Consider the following 27,830-nt stretch of genomic DNA (forward strand, 5'->3'; position numbering starts at 1 on the left):
ACGTTGTTGTTTTTTTACACCTGTGTCAGTGCATGCTAATTTTTACCATTCTGCTACCATAGAGAGGAGAGGCTTTGGTCTGCCAGATCTGTTTTGATGGACCTTTGAACTTGGTCAGACTTTCACCTCATTTTTCCACTTGTAAAACAGGAAATATCCTCCTAAGGATTGAGTGAGAAAACCTGGCACAGTGCAGGGTCACTGGAAGGCATTAAGGCATTTACTTCTCTTTATGTAGACACAGGGCAGCCCCTATACCCCCACCCCAAATGTCAATAGTGCTGAAGTAGAGACCTTGCCATGAAGAAACCCACAGCAGTCAGCCCAAGCCACAGCCCAGCCCAGTTACCTAGGCTAGGACTGGATGGAGGTTCAGACAAGCTGAATGATCTGCCTAAAAACCATAGTGCCTGGGATGAGGCGTGGGGTCAGGACAATCTGGATTGCACTTGAAACCAAGTATTTTCCTCCCCAAAAGCTGCTTTTCCCACCGTACCATACAGCCACCTGTCATGAGGTAGAGTAAGTATCAAGGGGCCCACACTTCACTGAAGCTGAAAGTATTGTCATAAAGTGACAATTTACATGAAAATTAAACATAAAATTCAATCTTTGTTGGAGCATTTATCCAAATTGGCCTATACATACCACAATTGTGAAAGCCAATGCTAATATAATATAATCAATGTTTTTGTCCTACATCCAAAAATGCAATTCTGAGGTCTGCAAACTGTAGTCAGTTGAGCCAATTTTTGAAATACTGCTCATCTTTACAGAAAAGTAAGGCTATCAAAAAATTTCTAACCTTTAATGAAAACAAACTGGTTTAGGGCAGACTGATACTAGCCCCATTATTATCATCAGGTACTATTTTGAGAGAGAAAAAAACTACTTTCTTATTCATATTTTAAAAAAATCTTTATAAGCTTCCCAACTCTATACAGAAACCTATCTTCACCTCTCAACAGTATATAATGTACACCTATTGAATATATATTAGTGTGCATTAGAAAAACTTAAGAGACAGATTACAAAATTCAAAGCTTCTAAATGATAAAAGTTAAAAGAAATTACAAAGTAGGAGAATGTTTGAATACTGACAAGTGGTTAAGATTCTTAACATGTTATATAAAATCAACATTCAACATTTACAAATGAGAATGGAATATTCAGTTCTTGAAATACAGAGGCAAACAAATTTAAAATGATGAAGTCCACACCAGACACACAAATGAAGTGTGCGCTGGGAGTGTGGGCTTAGTTAACATTTAAGTGTTCAAGTTTGTTCCCAACTCCGATACTTCCCTTGTGATCATGGGTTGTTTCAAGTATTAAACTTCAGTTACTTGTTATGACCCCTACTCCTCACCCCAGTCCCAAGACTACTACAATTTCCTCCTTAGACAATAAAAACCAGATAAAGTTTATTGCAGCATTATTAAGAATAGCAAAAACTTGGGAAACACCTAAATCCATCAATATTGGGATTGGTAAAAATACTTTTTAAAAAATATATTTTATTGATTTTTTTACAGAGAGCAGGGAGAGGAAGAGAAAAGTTAGAAACATTGATGAGAGAGAAACATCAATCAGCTGCCTCCTGCACACTTCCTACTGGGGATGTGCCCGCAACCAAGGTACATGCCCTTGACCAGAATCGAACCTGGGACCCTTGAGTCCACAGGCCGACGCTCTATCCACTGAGCAAAACTGGTCAGGGCTGGTAAAATACTTTATGTAAGTCTTTAATTTAATGGAATTCAGCACATCAGTAAAGTTTTAACACATTATATGGGATGGGCAAAAGTAGGTACACAAGTGTCAATAAAGCTATTGTAATACTCATAACCCTCCACGTTTTTTGTTTTTTTTTTAGGCACAACTGTAAAACCTACTTTGCCCACCCTTGTATTCACTTATTTGTCTGGGATAGTTTTAGACAGCAGACTATACAACACTGTAACATAATACCCACACTGACACAGACCCCTGTCATTAGAAGGCTTCAAAGATAGGCAACAAGAAACAATGTTTTTTTATGAGTGGTGGATTATAAATTATGTTCTACTTTATAGTTTTAAATGTGATAAACATACGTTACTTTTCTATCAGTAGAAAGTCATTTTCGGTTAGCAAAGAGGTAGCATATACAAGCAGCAGCAAAAAAGAAACAGTGTTTTACAGTGACTTCATTTCTGCTATAATAGTTTATACCACTCTCCCCAACCCCATTTTAAGTCAGTGACAAAACCGTTTAGAAATGACACCATAGATGAACTTTATTTTAAAGCTCATAAAAGGCTTCACAATACCGGTAACACACAACCTACATTTCTTCCATTTGACACCTCCACTTGACAGTGCACTGTGTAACAAGTGATACATTTGAAAGATTTGTTCTGCATGCTGCTAACACATTTCACTAGCGCTTGCATTACTCAATGCATTTTAATAATATCAAAGCAAAAAGTCATTTTCTATTGGACAGAATTTTAGAAAGCCCTTGTGAAATCATATTGTATTGTTTATAAACATCCACACACATGCTGAAATGGAGAGCAAGATGCAAGAAAACTACCTTGGCAGGAACAAATGCTTAATGTTTTTACCCACAGCCCTCTTGAACAAGCAGTACAGTTTGTTTTAGCTTTTCCAAAAGACAAGTCAATTTCCTGCTCAGTGATGCAAATGGTAATACTGCACAGAAGCTTAGTATGAATTCACAATTCCACAGGAATCTGAAAGTTACCAAGGCAATTTTCCCTTTTAGGATCATAAAGATTACAGACTTAAGCTTTTCCTTTTTCCATTTAGTACACAAAAGTTCTAAACATTCTTAAAAAAGAAAATATAAATAGTCTCAGTATGTTATGTAGAGTCACATACTATGGCAAAAATATTTTATTAATTAAAAGATGAAGCCAATTTAATGTTATCTAGTCCAAGTCCATATTAATGGAACTCTTCTCGTTAGGGTAACATTCACCATTCTGATGTGGAGGTTCAGCACCAAAATTATTTTTGCCTTGATCTAAAGCGTCTTCCTTTTTATCAGTATTTGGGCCATTTGGAGTTCTTTCCAGTTTGGGTGATTCGATTTTTGGTTTGGGTTGTGTTACAACAGGTTCACAGGTATTACTCAATTCCTGAAAAAGGAAAACAAAGCTAGTAATCAGACTGACTCAGATCCATCTAGTTCATTTTCAATTACTTTCCTACATACTTGAACCAATACTTTTCTACCAACTCCAATTATACTTATCTCAAAGAATCCCATTTACTCATTACACTTGCTCAAAACTATAGCTTGAAGCCTGATCAAAAGAGAAGTGAATATTATCCTATGATGTCTCATGGACTTGCTAAGTATTCATACATTATAATCCTCGCAATAGTATGAAAAGGTAGGAATTAAGATACCCACTGATGGAAAGGGGAAATGGTTCATTGAGGTAAAGTAATTTTGCCTCAAGATAAAAAACAAAACAAAACCAAAGCTGGAATTCATTGTAGCCCACTGACTTCAAAGGCTCACGTTTCCGTAATCTTTACTGTGTCTGAAAATCCTTCCAGACAGAAGGCAGTTCCCTGTTTTCTTTTTCCCCTCAACTTCCTTCAAGCCTCAGGCACTTGGCAAGGCCTTCCCTGTTAAAACCCTTACTTGGGTGCCCCCTCCACTGTCCAGAATTTCCTAACCCCTTCTAACTCTATTAGGACCATCGGCACTTTATAAACCATCTCATATACTGCCATACGTGTTTACTGTCAAGTCTTCTTCACACTAGCAGGGCAGGGACTTCCTTTGTACACTGGAAGTTTAGCACCTGGTACAATGACTGACATGTGGCTGAACAAATACAGTTGTTGAGTTAAATGAATAAAATGAAAATTTAACAGACACTTATAAAGTCTTCTAAATTTTGTGATTAAACCAAGAAATCTGGTTTTAGTCAGGAGGAGGTGAAAGACTTATGGGAAAAATGGCCATGTTCAGGGTTCAAGTGATTGTAACTTGAGCCCCTAAGAAAACACAGCAATGAATATACAATATCACTCACCTTTATTTTTTCTTTAATTTCTTTAACACGTATAACTGGATCCTGATCGAGATTCTTTCTAGCCTGGGCATTCATGACGTTATTCATCCACTCCATCACTTCATTCACAGACTTCTCAACCTTCTTCATTTCTGACTCATCAATATGGTTATATTTTTCATCCTGAATGGAAAAAGCATAGTCATTCAGCAGAATTAAGTATTTAACATTGATAACAAAAACTTGACAAAATTTTCTATGAAGTTCAAATACCAAAAACAAATTTCTCATTTAAAAACATCTGTTCACCCTAAAGGTTCCTCAACTTCACTATTAGCTGATTAAAACCTGCAGTCCCCTCTTCCTGGTACATAAAGACTTACACTCTTTCTGAAGTCGGCTGCTATCTTGGCGTAGTGCTGCAGCCTCTGACCTAGTTCTTCAAATGCTTTTGGCCGTTCCTCAGCTTCTTGAAATCGAACTTTAATTGGAGTGCCAATTTTCTAAAACAAATGTAATAAATTAGTATTTGCATTCATCATATTTTAAAAGTCTATAGTCTAAAGCACAGGCACTGCCTTCAGAGGGGAAAGAAGGGCCTACCATTAATTCTTCTAACTTGTCCACATAGGCTTGTTTTGCTTGGTCCTCTCCTTCCTCATAGAGCCAGTCCTCAGTCTTGGTGAGCAGTTGCAAAAATTTTTGATGGTCCTGTATGTGAAACATGAGAACCAACATGACCAAGAGTCACAGTCAGAAATGTTAAACACTAAGTATCTGCTCTTATTTCAAGGAAGGCACATGGATCAATTGGATTCTCCTCATTAAAAAGGATGAAGGATCAACATACTCTACTATCAGCCCCATGCAGTATTTCCCATGAGGGATTGATGGTTATTCTTTGGCTTCTCTGTCTTTTACACTGGAACATCTGGGAATTTTTGACACTTACTGACTTATAATATTGTATCTTCAAAGTCTAATTATGGACAATTTCCACATTGAAATCTGAGTCAAGAGCAATTTTTATCTTCCTACTCTTCAAAAACAGTTAGGTTGTGATAGTACCTTTCTATTCACTTCCACAACTACCAAGTACTGAAGGCAAATTAGACAAGCTGATAAGTCAAGCATGAAAAACTCATTCCCATCCAACTCATATAAACTATGTACTGCTATTCTAGCCTTAGGTTTGGGCTAGCTCTACCTCAGAATCACCACCATAACCAATCTAGGAAATGTTAGGGCAGAGATGAGAACTGAAATAGCACAAAAATCTTAGGACTAAAATAGACTCCTAAGTTTAAACTCTTTTAACTTCAGAATTAATCCTTCAACCATCCTAGATCTCTATCTAGCCATTTGTTTCCCAAGTCCCATCTTTCACAGTTGTGCTTCTGGGATTTACTCAGAAGCCTACTGACTTTGAGAGCTCAGACAAGGGCTGAGGAGAGTGGGGGCTGATAAACTTTGGATTGAATGAATAAACAAGATTTTTGAGATAAACAATAAGAGCAAGCTAGTCATAAAAATTTTTTTGAGGTCTCTGAAAGCAAGGGTTTTCAATTTATCTTTTTAGCCTCCGTAACTGTGAATGTCATAGGCTCTGAATATGATTGGCTCTTTCTTCTAGATGGTAAAAAACTAAAGAATCTTTGTATTAGCTAGATAGAAAAATTGTACACCACTAGTGAGCCTCTCTCTGGGGTTTTGTTTATACGATTTCTACTTCAAGTTCTTTTGTTTCCAAAAAGCTTACTACATAATCTAGTAGAGGTTCAAATGCTAAGTTTGATATTAAACACTTTATAGCTGAATAAAAACCAGACACTAAACATACCTGCTCACAGATGAATTTTTCATATGGTCCACACAGCTTATCCCGGAACTCATACACATATTCCTCCACTGCGTTTTTAGCATCGTTTCTTTCCTTCTCCAATTTATCCTGCATTATCATCTTACCCTGTCAGGGAACAGAAAAGGTTAATTCCAGCTTTCTGTTATCTATAATAAATTGTACCAAAAAAATTAGTATTAACAGTTCTAAATTATACCTCATATAACTCTTACAACAAACCCTACAAAGTTCTTCATTTTCTAACATTATAAAAAAATTACATAGCTTTCTCATTTGAGATTTAATACTAAGGTGAAAAAAAACAATTCATGGCTTTTATATTATTTTGTCTTCTTTTATGGAGTTACATGGTTGTCTCATCTTGGGATTAATATTGACCAATAGATAATGATCAGACCACTCTGCCATATTTAAAAATCAAGGATAAATTACTTATATTTATTGTTAAATTTCTAGACACAATGTTCCTATCTGAGTACAGAAAAAAATGAATCTTAATCATCTCACACACTCTAGACTATGGAAAAGCACATGTTTTAACAGAAATATTCAATGTGGCCTGAAATACCAATTGTACTGTGCCCAGTACTAGAAAATACCAGCATCAAATTTCTTCATAAGGACTTGGAATCAATTTTATACCAAGCAGAATGGTATAGATCTCTTTTGTTACAAAGATGAAAAAACATAAAATTTGTTTAAAAATTTTAATTAAGCCCTCACCAGGTAGCTCAGTTAGTTGGAGAATCATCCTGACATGTGAAGGTTGCTGGTTCGATCCCCAAGCCAGGGCACATACAAGAATCAACCAATGAACGCATAAATAAGTGGAACAACAAATCAATATTTCTCTCTCTCTAAAATCAATCAATAAGAAAATAAACTACAAAGCCACTGATTTTGGTTTCATCCTAGCTCTAAAACTGTATAAAACTTGGGATACTGAAAAGGATTACAGCCATTTATTAGAAATATGGACAATAGGACCAAACAACTAAAAATATTCTACAATAAAAATATTTACTGGAAGTACCTACCTCTGTTTCAATGTACATGTTAAGCAGGTCTCTCCCCAGCTGATAGACCAAGTTGGCCTCAACAGGTAGCTCTACATTCACTACCTTGATTTTGGGTTTTTTAGCTTCTGGAGGCTGGTCAACTTTCTTTTCATTTGCCTTGGGAAGGGGGGTAAAAAAGAAAAAAGAAAAAGAAATTCTTAAAGAATCCTTGAAAAACAAAACGAATAAAACTCCTTATCATACTTGATGACATAGGCAAAATAAAATCCTCACAACTATGAAGTTGATGTGTGGTATAAGCTTATCTGATTTCCACCTGCCTGTTTTTAATCAGGGCTGCAATGACAAATAAGCATGCCACACCCTCATTTGGGAATTCACCCGTACATTTCTTTCTTTTCATATTAAACTTAATCTCTCCTGCTAAAGCTTTTCTCCATTGGTCTTTACCTTTTCATCCCTTTAAGCAATATTTGTGACTCTGAAGAGTAAAAAATATTATTAAATTGCTGCATCTTTATAGTCTAGAATCTGACAATAACTGCAGACTGACCAATGCTAGCAATGTTAAGGTCAACACTATCTCTGTAATATATACATACTAAGTCCTTATGTCCCAATATTATACCTGCCTTGATGACAATTAGCACCACACTGATGAGTGCCTTTCAAAATGTCCTACTGAATTTGGAGATTACACACATGTATCTGTCTGTATATATACATATATCCCTATCCCTACTACCTGCTTCTGAGTCATTTTACTTCTCATAAGCAACTTCCCCATGGTCAAGAAATAAGTCTTAAAATAGCAAATAGAATGATGCAGCTACTGCTAATAATTTATTGTAGATTTTTCAAAGTATTTAAATACAGGGCTAAGGAAGTAAGCATCTCTTACGGCTTTAACTTTCCAATTCCAAGCCTTTTCTGTGTGTTTCCAATTCTGCAGGTTCCCACTTGCACAAGCAGAACACAGGCTGGAAGATAACCAGGAGATGCATCACATGTACTCCGGTGGGCTGGTTTGGTCAAGTAGGAAGAGAACCAGCCCACAGGTCACAGAAGGCTCTGCCAATGGGTCACTTTGGGGAGCTGTTACGATATTAAAGTTCTAGGCGGTTTATAGAAAAAACTGGGACTTGAAAAGGGTTCAATGGTTTGCCTAAATTACAAAGACAGAGATGGGATGAGAACTCTTGTTTCCCAGACTTCTACTTCAGTGCTCCTTAGAAATCCCACACCCCTGAACTGCCGTAAACTGTGTCTGTAGCAATGACCCAGTCAGTCTGCCTATACTCTAGTGCGCAGGAGAACTCTCCAATATAATGTGCACCCTCTGGGGGCATGACCACCAGACAGACAAATGGATTAGTTGATATCTACACTTAGCAAAACACTGGAGAACAAGAGATGTTTGGGAAACGAACGGATGACAGTCTGTCTCTGACAGATAAGTTCGGTTAAGAGTATCTGGCAATACAACATTGAACCAACTACTGACAAAACCAATTATCATCACAACATGGCATTTGACGTGGCATGAACAAGGAACCCTCCGAAGAGGTGTGTGAGAATGTTCCAAACGGCCTGACGCTGGTGCTTCCCCTACAGCTAAGAGCATGAGGTGCTATCAGTGGCATGTTCCAGACAGGTATCAACATTATCAGCAACATCAGTTAATGTCAAAGTGAGTGAGGGGAGTGATGCTAAAATCAAGGAGCTGTTCCTACACACAAAGCAGTGCTGCACCTCTGACATCATTAACTCTGGCAGGAGAAAACAAGGAAGGCTTTCAGAAACTAGAACCAGGACCTATGCTTCACATCGGGACCCCCATAGGAGCAATCAGGACACAGGACATTCGTAACTGGAAACTTCCACCAAGTGTAAAACGTATTTTGACACCAATGAACAATCCTGTAATTTATCAAGAGTAAAGAATTCTACACTCACAATGAGAAAACCAAACCATTAATGGAAGGTTAATAATTTGCATGCAACTTGCATAAGGAATAAACCTCTAAAAAGCACAGAATGATATGGAGACAAAGGAAACTTTCTAATATCCATCTGACCATGAAATTTAAAGGTTTGATTAGGAAACGACATTTTTAAAGGGACACAATGCAACTATTTAATTTAGCTTCCAACACATACTGTGGAAACAGGGCAAATGAACAATTACTTGGAAAGCAATCTGGTTATTTCCAGATCATCCTAATTAATTTATCCAAATTTGACATGTGATTTGAGAGGAGGAGAAAGTTTACTAGGCTCTTGTAGCCCATGTATTTATCATAAGACTAATTCAAGTGGAAACAAATCACACAGCCCTGGGATGTATCTATTTCTGCTCTTCACAAGTACTTTTGGCACTAGAGAAGACAACCAATGCTATGTGTTCATCTCTTGTTGCTTGGTGCGGCAATAAAACAAGAGAAGCCTTCAGGTCTAAAGCAGGATATTCAATTCCCTTAGTTGAGCTTGAGTACCTTCAACTGGTTTTAGTTGAAAAATACATAGAAAATCAACAGGAGAAAAAAATCCTACTCAGACTAAATAAGACAATTTGGTGCTTGTTCTTAAAACTGCAGATTTAATATTATTAATGATCACATGTTGCAACATTGTCCAATGGAATGAACTAGAAGCATCACTCACTTTGTCAGCATCTGGGGTTTTGTTCTCTTCTGAGGGAAGTTCAGGTGAAGGGGGAGACTGTGAGGTCTGTTGACCATCAGTTTGTACCTGGGGCTGTGTTCCAGCTTCACTGCTGTCTTGCTGGACATTTTTCTGAAATGAAAGCCCAGGCACAAAGGATGTAGAAAGCAGGTGTACTTGGAAAATGTAAAGGTTACAGGGTACCCGAGACAGTATGCTCAATTTCTGAAATCTTAACAGGTGGGGAAAGACACTGGATAAAAGTAAAATGAACACAAAGTATCTGAAAACTTCTTTGAAATTTTAAATCCATAAAAATTATTCAAATGACAGCACTTCATATAGTTAAATAACACAAATAGTAGGCATTTTAATTGATGTGATGACAATAACTCTTTTAAGAAACTTCCACCTAGCCTTGTACAGATTATTGACTCTCAAAAGCAAATAGATTTACCCCAGGCCTGTACCAGAGGAAAAGCTTCCAAAACCTAATTTAACCAGGAGCCATCATGCATGTGGACATATCTCCATTTCAATGAACTGAACAGTTACATGAAAGAGCCAACCATCAGTTATTCAGGGGCTCATCATGACAGCTCATAGACACGCAGACCCCTCTGTCCCCAACGCTTGTCGTCTGACTAGTTACAACCAAATGATCTCAGAATAAAGATTATATGCTACATGGTAGTGACTTCAATCCTTCCTGCCCCACCCTCAAGACTCTCTTTTCTGTCAGAGCTTTGAGATTCTAAGGCTTAATCAACAGCCAACATTTGACTTCACAATATGTGGTCTATGTTTTTTAAAAAAAGTGTTCAGAAGCCAGGCACTCCTGATATGTCCAGAAGGTCCTAACAGACTGACACAACTGGCATTAGAACAATGGTGTCTGTAACCAAATAAGAAAGTACACGGCCCTGGTCATTTTACTCATTGTACTGAAGTTTTTCTACATGAGAACACTAAGGCTCAGATACTAATGTTCCTACGTGTTCTAGAAATAGAGGTCTCTGACCACTATTGTCAAATCTTAACTAAAACACTATACTGCCTGGCCCCTCATTTAAGCGATTTCTGATTATTATCCAGAAGTAAACTTACTAGCTGATCTATTTTAAAGTTTCTGAAAGGTCCTCTGTTAGCACTCATGCGAAAGGAAGTCTATAAATTACGAACATCCCCAGTAACAACTTTCTGTGCTATAGAAAGGCACTTCTTTTCCTTCCTCCCACAATACAGCAAACCATGAAAATAAAAGCAAGTAAGTTCTAAATTGCCCAAACTAATTTTGACATTAAAAAAAAAAAAAAAAATCAGCTTTAATATTTGGTATATATTTCACCAAATTTTTTGTAGTAGTTTTTGTTTTCTTTTTCCTTAATCACCAGCCAACATTTGACTTCACAATATGTGGTCTATGTTTTTAAAAAAAATAATGCAAAGAAATTACTTCAATTGTCATATGCCAGTTCAAATTAATAATTCACCACATTCCAGGCTATATATTAACATCATATAGCAACTGCGAATTATCATCATTATCCAAAAAGCTAACCAAAATTAAGCAAAACCTATTTTAACCCTTCTCTTATAGATTAGGATTAACTTAACTATGTATTCAAACTCAAAGGTTCATCCACAAACTTACCTCAGCCTCTGGGTTTTCTGGAGGTCTCTGGCTGTGACACTCTACATCCGCTTCAACAGAAGGCAGCTCACTGTTCTCGGCAGGGACTTTCTCCACCATAGACGCTGTAGAGATGGTGAAAATGCCATGCGTGTTGACTCGCACTTTCACTTTCACTCTTGATTTTTCTCCATCTTTCTGTGCAGAAACATTCTGAACTATGAAGCGGCCTGAATAAAAATAAATTGACAATTTAAAAACGAAATCTACATCTCTGTAGAAGAGATAAAGGCTTCTTTACCCTGGCTGGTGTGGCTCAGTTGATTGGGCATCATCCTATGCACCAAAAAGTTGCCAGTTCGATTCCCGGTCAGGGCACATGCCAGGGTTGTAGGCTAGATCCCTGGTAGGGGTCCAGCAGGAGGCAGCCAACTGATGTTTCGCTCTCACATCAATGTTTCTCCCTCTCCCTTCCTCTCTCTCTAAAAAACAAAAAAAGAGTCATAGGCTTCTAAGAACTTCAAAGTATCGCTATTCCAATACCTCCCCACTTTCTTTACCAATTGTATTAGATTTAAGCCATTTAATGTATAGTATAATCATAACCTCTTAAAATAGACAAGCCTCCAGTATAATTATAATTATTTGGGCTTAATCTTAATATGCTGTGAAATGTCCAAAGGCCAAGGACACATTTGTGACTGTTTTTATTTAACATTTATGACCTAGCCATTATGTGTAAAACACTAATAATGACCAATAGTCACTACCTCCTCTCATCCTACTTCCCCAGGCAGGTGAGCACAAACTACAGGTGAAAATCCATTAGCAAGCGACAGGCTGAATGTTATCAGGCCATGCTGCATTTTCATCCTACAGGGCTTTCAGGGAATACTTTTTTTTCTGATTGAATAATCAAAACAGTTTTCTAGGTTTTAAATAGGTAAGGTGAGCTAAAAGCTTTATCAAAGCTTGAAATTATTACGCACAACAGAGTAGTTCCAGAGCACTAACGAGGAGTTGAAAGCTGACGCTGACCCAGATAATCTGGGCTCGAATCCTGGCTGTGTGACGAGCTGCAAGTTACTTGACCTTTTCATGCTTCTATGGATTAAGCTGATATTTATAGTGAGCATGGAAAACTATGTAACCAAGAACTGTCAGTGACCATCTCCGCCAATAGTAGTACTGTTACTCCAGAGATTACTAAATCAAACTTAAGTAGTGTGAACATACTCTGTGCAAAGCGCTATATGGTACTGAACATGAACAGCCTTGTATTTAAGGTGCTATCTACACAAACACAATAAAGTTACAGTGAGAGATGTTGGAATAGACTTCATTAATGATTAATTCACTAGTTCAGGAAATGATTGCCATTAAGACCCATTTAAAGAACAGCATTTATGCCTGGCTGGTGTGGGTGTGGCTCAGTGGTTGAGTGTCAACCTATAAAATCAGGAGGTCATGGTTCAATTCCCAATCAGGGCACATGCCTGCGTTGTGGGCTTAGGAAGATGTCTGAGGCTCTCCCACAGATTTCTAGAGTTACTGTGGGTCAAAACAGATGTATAGTGTCAAGCCTCTCAAAGAAAAATGTACCAAAAAAGATGTACTTTTAAAAATATGTAGGTACATTTGAGAAGTAGCTCAATGGTTGCTAAGCCAGGTTTTATATTGGAATTCACCTAGAGGAAAGGTTAATGTTTAAAAGTAGGTGGTAATTCCTTAAATATAGACAATATCAGAATAGGAAAAATGCCTGTATGTTCTTAAATATAGATCCTTAACAGCAGCACTAACTAGCAAGTCATTTTACCTCTGTAGGCTAGTTTATTCATCAGTAAAACAAAGATCTCTCCATCATCATTATCCTAAATCGAAAATGCCTTCACTTGGAATTATGTTCCATGCAACACTGCTAAGAATATGGAAAAGTTTCAAATTTGTGCATGAAATTAAATCTTAAGAGTAAATACACAGTTAATTGCTTTACCTATTTTTGCTTCTGGATATGGAACTCCTTGAGGATCAGAATAGAAAGCTTCCAGTTCAAAAGGTCCGCTTCTCAAAAAGGTGAGAACTTTGGAGAAGGGAGCAGCATGGTTTCGACTGAACACTTCGTGAACACTAGAGGAAGGAAAGGCAGTCAGCATGTCAAGTACGTAAGCTTACTGTGCTACATAAACAGAACAGGAACATTCCCAAGTCTGTATCAAGTCTATCTCACCATTTATAACACCAAAATGACAAAAATACTCTGATAGGTTTTGTTGTTGAAAAATCCCAGTTAGATTAGACACAGTAGCATAAAAGTCATTCTTTTATATTAAATCACATTACCTAAAAGTTATTTTCTGATACATACCCTTCAGTGTCTTCTGAATCGTGGTTCCAGACCAGAGATATGGGAAAAGGAACTGCATCTGTGATGGAAAACTCTCTAACTTTAAATGCTGGAGACAGGATTGCACACTTCAAAAAAGAAAGATAGAAAGGAAGAATTATGAGTACACGAATAATTCCACTCACCTTTTAACAAAATTCAATTCAAACTGGATGAATAGGCTTAAATTCAAATTCAAAATTGCTGACAGTATATGTCAACTATAAAAACTTCCCACAGGTTTCTGGGAATGTTAGCTAAGAAGGCATACCCCTTAGGAAAAAACTAAAACAAAAACCCCACGATGGTTCTTGATGATACAATAGATAACCAGTAATAGCTACAAATTCTTTCCTTTTTTAAGTTTTAAAGGCTAGTCCATCTAAATACCTTTCTCAATAGAATCTCCTGCTTTATACAAAACAAAAACCTATGCTGCCCTAGCTGGTTTAGCTCAGTGGACGGTGCGTCGACCTGCGGACTGAAGGGTCCCGGGTTTGATTCCAGTCAAGGGCTCGATTCCCACTGTGGGGCTGGCAAGAGGCAGCCAATCAATGATTCTCTGTCATCATTGATGTTTCTATCTCTCTCTCCCTCTCCCTTCCTCTCTGAAATCAATAAAAATATATTAAAAAAATAAGCAAATAAAAAAAACCTATGCTAACCAGATCAAAACTCAAGCATATTAACTTGAAATTTTAGTTAAAACTATTTATTTGACTATAATGTCCTAAATATAAACTAGTATTAATTTTTTAAAATCACTAACTTCTAGATTTGGTGCTTTTGCTTTGTCAAACGTCAGGCCTCTGAGCTGCCTTCTTACTTGATAAGCAGGTTCAAAGCAATCTGGAGGGGGAGGAGGTCTTTCCTAAAACCAGTTAACGAATACCCTAACCCTGCAAACTTCCCCCCACATCAATTCTGCATTACACCAGATTGCCATTCAAATTTGCTCCTATGTGCTTTGTAACAACTGTGACCCCCACACCCTGCAGCTAATTTCTGCATAACAGCCATTTTCTGTGATACCCTAGAATCATGCCAGTAGTTTCTCATCCCCAGTTTGAGAAACACTAGTTCTGTAGCCTTTAAATTTCCTGGATCTTGTACATTTGAAGATCCTCTTCTTCCTATAGCCTTATGGACTTACTTAAAAGTAGCTCCCCTGTGATATCTAATTAGGCACACCATGATACAATGAGGTGGAATAGGTTCTGGCATGAGAGCAGGAGAAGGGCTCAGGAAACATACCTGCAGTGCACAGCCTCTGGCAACTGCTTCATCTGCATTGAGTGTCGTGCTAACATCTTTCCCAAAGAATCTGGCAATTTTTTCTTTCACAGCTGGAATTCGTGTAGTGCCTCCAATTATCTCAACAGCACTCACATCTTCTACTTTGAGCTGAGTCTGTTCCATCAGTGAATAAAGGGGAACTTCTATCTTTTGCAGGAGTTCAGCACAGAGTTCTTCAAATTGTGCCCTTAGTGAGTAAAAGGAACACTTTATAAGTCTTAGAAAAATTACTTAAAGGCCAACATCTTGTTGTCAACAATAAATTCTATCAACCTGGTCAATTTCCTTTTTCTTTTAATCACCCAAGTTTAACTCTTGTAATTTGCAACTTTAAAAAAATATATAAACATATGAAACAGGTGCAGAAAGGGGGTGGTGGTGGTGGAGAAAAATTAGTTCTACTGGGTATCATTGGAAAAATCACTTTTACATAAAGATTGACATTTCACTCCTAAATGATTTCTGTGATCCAATTCTCATTACTCTAAATATTTATTTCCATTGATTTAAAAATATTTCTGTGAAATATTTGGTGAAACCACTAGTCAATTACTGGCCCAGAAGTACTAAGAAGTGGAAAATACCGAAAAGACTTTCATTACATCTTTGCGGAAGTGCCCCTAGCTCTGAGGGGTTGGTCACAGTCTGTCCAGCAGGCAGTGCACAACTGTGGGCCAAGACACACAGCACCACAGTCAGAACCAACGCCTGGGCTCTAAGCCAGTCAGAGCTCTTCCTTTTACTCTAGCAGATTTCAGAACGCACCTGTTCATCTTTCCCAACACGTCCTGGTCATTCATGAAACACTCAATGCTCAGTGGCAGGTCCATACTGTTGGAGCTCATTAGCTTTTTCAATTTCTCACACTCTTGATACAGACGAAGAAGGGCTCGAATTTTGGATTTTGCATCCAACTTGTACTTAGTTTTAAATTCTGCACAAAAATGTTCTACTAACTTTTCATCGAAGTTTTTTCCTCCCAAGAAAGGATCAAAAGCTGTTCCCAGTACCTAATTTAGTTAAAACAACAACCTGGTTATTTTCAACCATATTTTTTTTACTACAATGTTAAACATTCCTACTTAAACAACTTAAGACTAATAGGCTCAATACTTCCATCTAAATGACAACATGAAATCCAAGTCGTTAGGAGAAATGTAACTAAAATTCAAATGAAATACTGAATCTCTAAGATAGTTTTGACCTTTAATGATTACATAGATGACCTGAAAAAGCTTTTCTTCCCTAAACAAGAACATTAAGAGCAGCGGTCTCCAACCTTTCGGAACTCACGACCACCAGTGGTCCGCAGACCACCAGTTGGCGACTGCTGATCCAAAGGTTTCCTTAAACAAGTGGTCGCCAAACTTCTGGACCTTATGGACCACCAGTGGTCCGTGGACCACCCGTTGGCGACCGCTGCATTACAGTATGCTGAGCCATCATCTTTGGGAACAATTCTTTATTCATACCATTAACCCAACACTCTTCATTACCAAGAAGACCATAGTCAAGAAGCTCAGTAGCTTAAGGTAATGACAAATATAACATTTAATAGGTTTTGGTCACTTAATTCCCATTTTTTACTTTACCTTCAATTTTCCCTTGTTAAAGGCACAGGCAGACACCTGAAGAGCTGAGTGTCCCATATCAACAAAAACCACTATCCGAGGTTTCTCATCCAGGCCTGGGAGATCGGGCTTATAAATTCCATAGTTCAAAGCAACTACAAAAAAATTAACTGAGTTTCAATTCTTTCATTCAAGGTTTCTTAGGAATTTCACTGTTATGATATAACTAGTGTCCCGGTGCACGAATTTGAGCACATTGAAAGGAAATTAATTAGAAGAAATATTTTAATATCACTATTTGTCGTTTCTCTGTAATAGAAGTGTCAACCAAGTTCACGATTGACAATGACAGAAACACAAAATTGTGATTGGCACCAGCAAGAGCTTTGCATGTATTACGCATGCACGAGTCAACTTAGCCTTATATCCTATCTAATAAAGGAGTAATATGCAAATTAACCATCACTCTGCTACACCCACAAGCCATGCCCACCAGCCAATCAGGAGCGAGTATGCAAATTAACCCAACCAAGATGGTTGTGGCCATGGAGCGAGCAGGAGGCTTGGGTTTCCCTGGCAATGGAGGAAGCCAAGCTTTCCGCACAACCTGGCCAGCCCAGGCCTCCACTCAAGGCTACAAAGTTTTAATTATAGAAGATAATAAATAAATCCCAACAAAAATGGCTGCGGCCAAGGAGCAAGCAGGAGGCTTTGGCTCGGCTCAAGGCTATAAAGTTTCAATTATAGAAGATAAATAAATCCCAGGTACCAGGGCCTCCACTTGGGTCGCCGGGGGGGCGTGGCTGGCCTGCAAATCACCACAGGACCCTCGCTCAGGCCGCCCCACGCCCCAAGGGAACACCCACCCTGATCCGGGACATCCTTCAGGGAAAACCAGCTGGCCCCCACCCGTGCACCAAGCCTCTATCCTATCTAATAAAAGAGTAATATGGAAACTGACCATCACTCCAACACAAGATGGCTGCCCCCATGTGGACACAAGATGGCTGCCAAAAGATAGCCAGCAGGGGAGGGCAGTTGGGAGGGACCAGGCCTGCAAGGGAGGGCAGTTGTGGGCGATCAGGCCAGCAGGGGAGGGCAGTTGGGGCAATCAAGCCTGCAGGGGAGGGCAGTTAGGGGTGACCAGGCCAGCAGAGGAGGGAAGTTGGGGGCGACCAGGCGTGCACGGAAGGGCAGTTAGGGGTGACCAGGCCTGCAGGGGAGGGCAGTTAGGGGCAAACAGGCTGGCAGGGGAGCAGTTAGGCATCAATCAGGCTGGCAGGGGGAGTGGTTAGGGGGTGATCAGGCTGGCAGGCAGAAGCGGTTAGGGGCAATCAGGAAGGCAGGCAGGCGAGCAGTTGGGAGCCAGCAGTCCTGGATAGTGAGAGGGATGTCCGACTGCCCGTTTAGGCCCAATCCTACTGGTATCGGGCCTAAACGGGCAGTCGGACATCCCTCGAGGAGTTCCAGATTGGAGAGGGTGCAGGCTGGGCTGAGGGACACAATGCCCCCATGCACGAATTTCGTGCACCGGGCCTCTAGTATATATAGTATAAACTTGCTTAATTAGACCTGCTTTCTGATTTAGCTAAACTTTTTCCAGCCTGGTGAAGCACCCCAACTTCTCTTTCAGGTAATTGTCAGCAACATAGCAGTAAATATCAACACGAAGCAGATTATTATTGTAGGTCAAGCAGGGAGAACAAAGGGTAAAATATTTAACTGCAGCAGTGTTTGACTATATTCTGCACAGTGAGAAAACCTGAAGTCATTTTCAAGGTCCACCATTTCTTCTTTTCAGTCCAGTCAATTTATAAGCTTTCTAAATCTCTGTTTTCTAGCTAATGAAAAGAAAATAGGATTCCACCGAGTTTCCTATCTATGTACTCTAGGACTTCTGTGAGGATCAAATGAGATGAGGCACATGAAAATGCTTCAAATATTTGGTTAAAGTGTAAAATGTTTGCATCTGGCTATAAAGTCCTGTTCCTGAGCTGAAGACACACCAAGGAGGCTAGTCGCTAGGGAGAGGAAGTCAGGCATTGCTACATGACGTCATTACCCGGTGCCCACAGCGACTGTTTCCAGACTGGGCCGGGCTGGGGGCTGCATTTTGCACCATGGGGTCTTGGCAGCATTGGCTGCGATTTGGTGGGGTTTTACTCCGGGGTGGTGGTGGAGCCTGTGTCCCACTTGGGGGAAGCCGAGTGTTGGTTTATCGGCGCCAGGTCCATGGTGCCGTTTATTTTTAAATGGCCAGTGCACGTCATGGCAGCTCCTGCGCTGAGCATCTGCCCCCTGGTGGTCAGTGTGTGTCATAGCTACCGGTCAGATGGAAGGACACTTAGCCTTTTATATAATAGAATACGTATGCAGGAAACTTGACTATACTTCAAACACTTAAAGCTGAGCACACTGCTTTTATATCTGACTTCATACTAGTTTTCTTGGTATTAATTACCCTTTTCTGATTTTAGAATAATGCTCTATCACTTTTCAATATATGGAGAGAAGACATACAATGACATGCAACCACAAACAGTTATCAGACTCATTACACAATAATCACATTTTAACCACAACCTGCTAGGACACTGCTCATCCAGAAAAACTAAGAATATACAACTACAGTTAACTCCATTTCCTACCAATTATATTTAGACCCAAGGCAAATAACTGATCTCCCTTAAAGAGTCTGTTAGCTTTTTCTGAACTTTGAAGCTACTGCTTTTCTAAACATTTATACCTAAGAAAACATCTTTATTGAAACTTTAATTAAGACTTAAGAAACTACTGGATATGGGCTGAAAAAAGTCTTATTTGTTTTGCCCAACTATAAAATGTAACTACTTTTTGTTCATCTGAGATTGTAATAAACTGATAAAAGCTCTAGGACAGTGGTTCTCAACCTTTCTAATGCTGCGACCCTTAGGTGACCCTGCTACCGGGTCTCAACCTGTGGGTCGCGACTCACAGGTTGAGAACTGCTGCTGTAGAGCCTAAGACCATCGGAAAACACAGATAGTTACATTACGATTCATTAACAGTAGCAGTATTACAGTTATGAAGTAGCATTGAAAATAATTTCATGGTTGGGGGTCACCACAACATGAGGAACTGTATTAAAGGGTCACGACATTAGAAAGGTTGAGAACCACTGCTCTAGGAGGTAACAGTGACCACTTTGCTCAACATTATATCCACACCTCAACCCGATGCCTAGCAAACGGTACAGCTTAGCATTTGAGAGAGAGGATCAATGCCTAACCATATATATTCAGGAAATATAGGAGGAAAACTTTTTTACTACACCAGTAATTGTAGTCAAGGTATTTGTGAGACCCAGAATCATAAGATTTGGAGAAAATTTGTTTCTTAACTATAAAAACAATGTAAGAAAACTTAAAAACTAAATCCAACACATCAAATTCAAAAAATAAATATATACAGGGTAGAGCAAAAGTAGGTTACAGTTGTTTATATGGAAACTAATACAATAAATAATATAAGAATAACTGTTTTGTGTACTCACAACTGTAAACCTACTTTTGCCCCATCCTGTGTATGTATATATATTTAAAAGAATTTTCTAATGAAAACAGATTAATAAATCTGAGAAAGTGCCAATTTCTCATTAAACGTAAGCATCTGGAAAGCTGAAGTTGTGCTTTCAAACCTAACATGTTTTTTAATAAACTGTATTTCTACATCAATAAGAAAAATTGTTTAGTAATTGTTTCTGATGTGTCTTAATTCTAGTTATGATAGTATAGTCACTCCACACAAAAAGATTTTGCTTACCAGCTGTCATATCATTCATGAGTCTTAAGCAGTTTAGACCAACAATTTGTGCAGCATCTAATACAGATCGCCTCTCAGCATCTGTGAAGAAAGAGGGGACCTAAAGACAAGGAAGAAAAGAATTTTAAAATACTCAGAACACAAGAATATATACAAATTCCTTATAACAACTTGTACTAAATTCATAGGTGCCTTAGGTAGGTCATAAACCAGAAATAGACCTTTAGGCTTAGTTACTTAACATTCAGAACAGTAACTTACTTTTGAAAAGATTGTCCTAGACTTATAATATCAAGGGATGGAGTTTTTTATGGTGTTGAGTGAGGCGCTTCTAACTAGATTATTTTTATCGCTTTTCTAGGACAGCATTTTAACTAGGATACTCAAGAGCATATAACATAGAAGCACTTAACTAGAAAGTACGTAAGAAAGACTTGCTGGCTTTCACATTTCCCCCCCAAAGTATTTGCAGATGCTTCAGAAAGAGACAAAGACAAGAGCCAATGTGGGTCTCTGCTCACTTTTCAAATCAGAACACTGCCTTCATCAGTTTTTTTCATCAAGTTAAAGAAAAATAAAAAATGAAGGACCACTGATTTATAATTTAACTAGAGGCCTGGTGCATGAAATACATGCACAGGTAGGGTCTCTAGGCCTGGCTGTAGATCAGGGTCGATTGGGGCCTTCCGGCTGCCTGCCGGGGCCTCCCTTCCCTGGCTGCAGGCTGGGGCCTCCCTTCATTCCGCGCCACCCCCTGGTGGTCAGCACACATAATAGCAAGCGATAGAACTCCCGGTCTCACTCCCACGGGGACACTTTGCATATTAGCCTTTTATACAGATTCTTTAATTTTATAAGAAATTAATGTAATTTCTCCAAGCAACAGGCAGACAACCCTCTGGTAGATCATATTCTGTCTTACAAGGGCAAGAGGAGAAATTTTAGCTCTAACTCTCTGTTCTTTCATATCCTAGGATATACTTCCATAAAGGCTCTGACTAGTCTGGGCAAGCCACCCAAACCATGCTGTCACACAAAGATCATGGTGTAGGTAAGTCCTGGGGAAGAGTTCATAAAGTTACCCTAGACATTTGGGAGAACAGAACTTAAAACTACCTTTTTGGTGTCCAAATAAAAGGTGACCTTTGTCCATTTCAAATACTCCTTGATAACTTATCAATTGTCCATTGAAGGTAGTATGCTGGCTAGTGCTGAAAATCTAGGTTTTGTCACTACTGGTAGGTTACATTATAAAACTTCTAATGCACTGGTTCTCAATTTGAGGATTGAATTTAGAAAAGCTCTCATGTATGTATACAACTTGTCTAACAGTAAAGTAACTATTAGAATACCCCCCATTCTACTAATCAGTCTGTATTTTCAAAAAGCCTCATGGGAGATTTTGATTTGTATCTCCAGTCAAGAACCTTTGCAACTTCTGGCTAAAAATACAACTCAAACCTCCTCTGAAATAATCCCGACTATGCTAGCAAGGCCCATAGAATTTTGATCCCTAGTAATAGAACTGCTTTCACAAATTGTATACTTGAGAGTAACATAAAGCAGGTTAAAATAAGACACACTGCCTTGCAGAATTCTACTTACTGAAATAACACAATCTGTTACTGGTTTCTTGAGGTTGTTTTCAGCAGTTTCCTTTAACTTAGTCAACAGCATGGCTGTTATCTGTTCCACACTAAACAGATGTTCTTCATCCATGTACATTACCTATGTTGAAGAAAGAAAATGTTTTAACTAGTGGTAGTTAAAGTTACCTAATATTAACTTCCAAATATTACTACATATTCTCTTCCAGAAAATCTCTATAGTTATAGTTGTTTAGGGAAAAAGAAGAAAATGAAAGGGGGAAGGGAAAGAAAAGGGAAGCAAAGAAAAAAAGGAAGAAAGAACTTTTCCCTAGTGATGAAGAGGAAAAAACTAGAGCAGATTTTCCCTACCCAAAGTACTAGTCAAAACATTATGGAAGGTAGCAAATTTCTACTCTAACTAAAGAGCTGAACCACTGGGTTAAATATTATTTTGTGTAGATCATCAGATGGGAATGCTTCTGCAAGTTTAAAAAAAGATTTCTGGTGACGTTACAAGGCTGCGTTCCAAACAATGCAACTGGGCTGCACTGGACAGACTTTTGTTTGACATGACAACACGATTTAGGATTTTTAAACACCACTAAATTTTACAATTGTCAGGAAATTACAAGAAACACAAATTAAGTTACAGCAGTATAAACTGTTTGAATAATTTTCAAAGACAATTTAAAGATATACCTAAAGTTTAAAAGAAGCTAGGTGGAAAACAAAGGAATAAAAAGACCATATTGTACAATTAAGAAATGAGAGCTAACTTTTCATTAAGAATTAAGTACCTTTCTCTATAGATGAGTTAGTTTCCTATTAAGATAATAAGTTAGTTGCTCAATTATATTACCTTTATTCCAACGCCACCATTTTTCATCTGAACCAAATCATAACTTAAGTTTTCCTTCTCTTTTTGAATGAAGGGGTCATTAAATGCTCGGCCATGAAATCTCTTGAAGTTAGACACTGTATTGTTTGCATGAGTGATTTGCTACACAAGAAATTAGAGATTTTAAATTATTTTCTAATTTCAACACCTATTAGTAATAGTACTTAAAACAATTTTACAAAAAGTCTCTTGTAGAACTCAAACCATGTGGTTATAAGTAACTTTCCCAGAGCCCTGAATTTCCCCATCAGCGAATGGACTTTATTCTTTCTCCTTTTCCTATAGGTAGGCAGTGAGATGGAACAAGAAGGCAGTATTGTCACCATAGACTAAAACAGATTTCAAAATCTGCAAGATAAACTTGTACTTCATTTCATTCTTGTTCTTCTCTAAACTTGTTTTCTACCCATTGAATGAATAAATAAGGAGCTCTAGATGCACTACCGTCAAATTACATTTTTTAAATAAAGGGTTCATTGTTATAGTCTAATAAATTGCTAAGTGGCCAGAATAAACATATGTGCCACAAAATACCTGGATTGCTACTTTTCCAACCATTAGCATGCAATGCTAATTATCTATACCAAAAACCAGAAGAGGCAAGGAAAATTCAAAACTTTCTGAATGACCTAACACTTTCAAATGCATGTACATATTTTTTATGATTAGGCTCTGGATTAAGAAGTCCCACTTCACAACATTGTTTCACGCAAAGACATCAGCAGAGAGAACCTTATTTAAAATACAGAAGTAATTAAAATAAAAAATTAAAAACTAAGTTACCAGGCCAAAAATACCAAAACAGTTCACCAATTACTTTTTCTCTGACCTCCTTTTTTTAAAGGGAAAAATACAGTTGGTAGCATTTATTTTCAAACGTTATGAAGTAAAAGCAAATTTATAATCTACAATTCCTGTGATTCTATAACTGAGATGAAGAATGTCTAATAATCTACAGGCCAGATCCGAGCCTCAACTGATTCTCCTCACATAACCACAAAAATGCAATAGAAGTGTCTCTCTCCTTTTGAGTATGTCATTTTGAATATGCATACCTATTTCTCTTCTCTCCTTTGTTTTTTATCTTTTGTCTTGTTATCTCTTCCAAATAACCATAGTATAGTATTCTAGGGTTTTGAATTTTATTTCTTTTTTTTAGCAATACTATTTCCTTTTTAAAAAAAGAATTTCTCAGTACCTCTCATAAAGCCTCTCAAAGGGCATTTCATTTTTTTTTTTTTTTCTGTATTTTCCCCCCACAACTCCAAGAGTTATAAGATGAGGCCTAAGTGGGGAGGACATATGTACATTTCCTGGTCACATTAAGTAGTAACAGGTGAAATTAATTTCAATAGCTATTTAGCCTAATACATCTAAAATACTATCATTTCAACATTTAATGTAAATATTGGTGAGATACTTTATAAAATGTAAAGTATCGGTGAGATACTTCAGTTTAAGTGTTCAAAATCTCATGTGTGTTTCAATTCAGACTAGGCACATTTCAAGTGCTCAGCAGCCACGTATAGCTAATAGCTACAATGTAAGAGCACAGTCTAGACAAAAAGTTCTCCCAGTCATACCTTAATTATTAAGTAACCTGAAAACACTTTTAAACACAAAAATTCTAGAAGAAACTTTTAATTCTTAAATGAGTGTTATGCGAAACTTCACATAAATTACATAAGTTAGAAGGTAGTGAAGTTACTAAAAATTAAGGTTGGGAGATTAGACAGTAAAAGCAGATCTTATTCTCTCATTCAATAAAACAAGAAGGGAACAGAAGGAAAAAAAATAACCATTCTAAGTAGGGGCTGATAAAGATACTCACATTACATTTTGAAAACTCAACAACAGATAGGCTTAGGTATTTCATATTCCTGCATGCCCTTTTGATTTCACCTTTAAAACCTCCCCTTTAAAAATTGACCAGAATTCTCTTAAAGAACATACCTGATTTTTGGCTGCAACTCCAATTGTTCTGTTTTTTGACCCAAATGATATGACTGATCTATAAGAAATAAAAAACATTTTAAAAAAGTTTTTTAAAAATATGGACATTTTTAGCTGACAAGAGAGAAAATCTAATATAAAGTTCCTACCCATGGTGTGGGGCAGGGAGGGGAACAAGTGTAACACAACTCTGGAGTCTGAACTTTGGTCAAATACTCAGAGGGGGTGCAGGTCTGTCCATTTAACTCCTACTGAAAATCCAACCTAGGTGGCAGTCCTACTCCCTTCCTCCACCCCCCAAAAATAAGTCTGCCCATAGCTCAGGGGACAGTTTCCATGTGTATTTTTACTTCACATTTCAATTCTCCAAGCCCCATTATTAGAAGGTTCTGAAAATGCTTTGAATAAAGGGTATTATTAACTTGGCCCTAGATATAAGCTTAACAAAAAGTATGGTGTAACTCTACTTCTCAGTCACCAAGCCTGTACAAACCTAATATCATTGTTACTTCTACTGCTGTCCTCTTTGGAATACCATCTGCCTCTTTAGAATCACAAGTTCTTCTATAAACCCACACAAATGGGCCTACGTTATGCTTCTGGGGTGTATAAGCACAAAAGAGGGTCATTCATGGCAGATTCTACTTCAGAAAGCCAAGTAAAAATGATGCAGAGAAGTACCACAGCGAAACTGAGTATGAATGTGAAGAACCAGTTACATTCAGTCACCCTGAAGAGATGAAAAGTGACCCATAACTGTGAGAGCGCCTTCCAGCGAGGGAAAGAGTGTGGCACAGAGCGGACACTCACTCAGGAAGTCACAAGGAGGTTCTGTAGGCGAATTAGGTTTTAGGTTCCAGAGCAGGTAGTTGTAATGGTAAAGAAGATGAACGAAATGGGAACATACGGAGGGTATTGAGTACCAGGCTAAATCCAGTTTAAATCTGCTCTAACACAGACATCCTAGACCTAGATTTTCTGAGCAGGTGTCATGTGACATCCCCAAAGCTAGGGAAGTGTTCAAGCAAAGACTAGAGCTTTTAAGATAACTTAAAAGTAACTATACACTTGCAGAATGAATTTACTCATTTTCTAAGGAAAATCAAATTGATTATATTAAAAAGAAAATTACCAGTTGCCAATGCAGTTGAATCAAACATCTATTTTATCAAAAACATTAAAGGGAATTCCAATACTGCCCTCAGTTTACCGTTTTGAGAGCCACACCTGCTGTCTTTAGTTTCACAGTGTTCACTGAGGCCACATGAACAGTTTTCTTTGTATCGGGATCACAGAGAACAAAGATGTCCCGGCACCTAAGCCTGAGGCTGTCTCCCTCCTCGCTCACTCCCGTTACAGAACCCTCCGCCCGGCGGAAAGCAGGCCTTCCAATAGGTGGGGTCAGCACACGCCAAGGGAACGAGTCTTCCCAGTGGTGCTAGTGTGGTAAGCGTTTGCTTATTTTGATTTCCCATTAACTTTCACAAATGTTCACCCCCACTCAGTGATACAAGCCCATTTTACCTTTCCGTTTAATGTTTCATTCTACGACTTTTGTCTTGAGTTTAAGGCATTCGAAAACAAATTAAGGCATTAGAAATAATAACCTACGTTAATTTCCCTGACATGTAAGCAGTTGTTTTCATGAACACATGTAAGCATGTTGTCTTCAGAAAATAAGCCCTGGGAAAAGGTTGCTTTTGAAAATGTCACCCCTGGCCCACTCCACGCTGCTGGTGAACAGAACATTTAATTCAGTAACGACCTCCATCTTACTGAGTTCGAGCACTCTAGCACAAAAGTGGACTATTTTTACTTTCTCTTCTTTAAACTGTGAAAATTTAACAACTAAATTAGAATAAGATTTAGGGCTCCCTTTTCATAAAAGGAGCAAAAGGGACGTTCCCATCTTCCAGTGAAGCCAGGCAGAGGACAGCGACTGCAGGGGCCAGGAGAGCGGGCAGGAAAGGGCAGATTTCTCTCCTGCGGGGCGGCAGACAGGCTCTGGAAGCTTCCAGTTCCTTTCGAGCTTCACCACCAGGAAGAAAGCGCCCGCGCGGGGCCCGCGGAGCAGCCAGGTGCGGGCGGGGGCGGGCGGGGGCGCAGCTGCAGCTCCGCCGGGAGAAGGCAGGCGCGGGCTCCGCCGCTGCCCGATCGACCCGGGGCGATCCCAATCGCGGGCCCCCGTGGCCCCCGTGGCCGCCCTCACCGGTTCCAACACCAGAGCCAGGCCGTGGGCAGGCGTCCAGCGGGCCGCGCCCCGAGGCCCCTACCCCCTTGAACAGCGTCGCCCGCCACGCCGCGCTCCCTCCGCCCGCTCTCCGGGCCAGCACGGCCCCAGCAGCCCCTCGCGCCACAGCCGCTCCGGGGTCCCTCCCTCGCCCAGCACCCCGCAGGGCCCACTTACGGGGTGCACCGGTCGCTGAATTCGTTGGCGATGGTCTCGATGCCCCCGGCCCGGGCCACCGCGATGTAGCAGCTCTGGGAGCCCACGTCCAGCCCCACCACAGACATGCCTGACGGGTGGTGCGCCTCCGCCCCGAGTCCGGGTCCGAGTCCGGGTCCGGGTCCGGGTCAGCGTCCTCCGGCCGCTGCGCGCGGCTCCCGCGGGGTCCGCCTGCTTCTCGGTCACTGGGCGCCCCGGCCTCCCCGGGACAGCGGCGGCTTGCAGAGGGCTCACCCGGAGGCAGCGGCGCCGATTCTCCGCGGGCCGCTCCGGCCTGGATCCGCGACTGCCGGCTCCCCGCTGCGCGCCCCAGTACCGACCCAAAAGGGGAGGTCTCAGCTCCTCAGCTTTATGTATCGCACTGATGAGAAGTTTCCAGAATCTGCGGCATTTACTCACCGGCGCCTCCACCGGCCCCTCCACGTGCCACTTCCGCTTCCTTCTTCTCGAGCCTTCTCGAAAGATTCCACCCAATGGGGCCCTGGTCCCTGCGGGGATGACCGCGGTTGCCATGGCGCAGGAGAGCCGCTCCCGAGCTATTGGCTCAGCCGGCCAGGCCACCCGCTCACGGCTCCCCCCGCCCTCCTGGCCCCCGGCGCTTTGCTGTTAATCCAGCGGACAAGGAACGAGGACTCGAAAAACCGTCATCTTCGTGGTTTGCTCGGGGGTAACACTG

General features: G+C 39.6%; 1 protein-coding gene across 1 annotated transcript; it reads right to left on the reverse strand.

Moving 5' to 3' along the window:
- Positions 1 to 1,073: 1,073 nt before the first annotated feature.
- On the reverse strand, positions 1,074 to 27,568 carry HSPH1 (heat shock protein family H (Hsp110) member 1). Its single transcript, XM_079773555.1, has 18 exons — positions 27,116 to 27,568; positions 24,709 to 24,766; positions 22,717 to 22,857; positions 21,874 to 21,996; positions 20,269 to 20,368; positions 16,489 to 16,622; positions 15,662 to 15,906; positions 14,855 to 15,083; positions 13,583 to 13,689; positions 13,211 to 13,344; positions 11,236 to 11,444; positions 9,582 to 9,713; positions 6,936 to 7,073; positions 5,878 to 6,003; positions 4,641 to 4,748; positions 4,421 to 4,540; positions 4,059 to 4,220; positions 1,074 to 3,146 (listed from the first exon to the last, which is right to left on the reverse strand). Exons 1-18 carry the CDS (start codon positions 27,220 to 27,222, stop codon positions 2,937 to 2,939), a joined length of 2,583 nt encoding a protein of 860 aa, XP_079629681.1. The 5' UTR covers positions 27,223 to 27,568; the 3' UTR covers positions 1,074 to 2,936.
- Between the last annotated feature and the right edge of the window lie 262 nt (positions 27,569 to 27,830).

This window comes from Cnephaeus nilssonii (genome assembly GCF_951640355.1).
Source record: "Cnephaeus nilssonii genome assembly, chromosome: 6".
Taxonomy (NCBI): domain Eukaryota; kingdom Metazoa; phylum Chordata; class Mammalia; order Chiroptera; family Vespertilionidae; genus Cnephaeus; species Cnephaeus nilssonii.

Bases quoted from the DNA above. Each gene is read 5' to 3' on its own strand.
- HSPH1 (XM_079773555.1), bottom strand. From the start codon at position 27,222: ATGTCTGTGGTGGGGCTGGACGTGGGCTCCCAGAGCTGCTACATCGCG. The intron at 13,345-13,582 runs GTATGTATCAGA...TCCTTCCTCTAG, and splicing joins GATTCAGAAGACACTGAAGG to TGTTCACGAAGTGTTCAGTC. The intron at 4,541-4,640 runs GTAGGCCCTTCT...CATTTGTTTTAG, and splicing joins ACAAGTTAGAAGAATTAATG to AAAATTGGCACTCCAATTAA.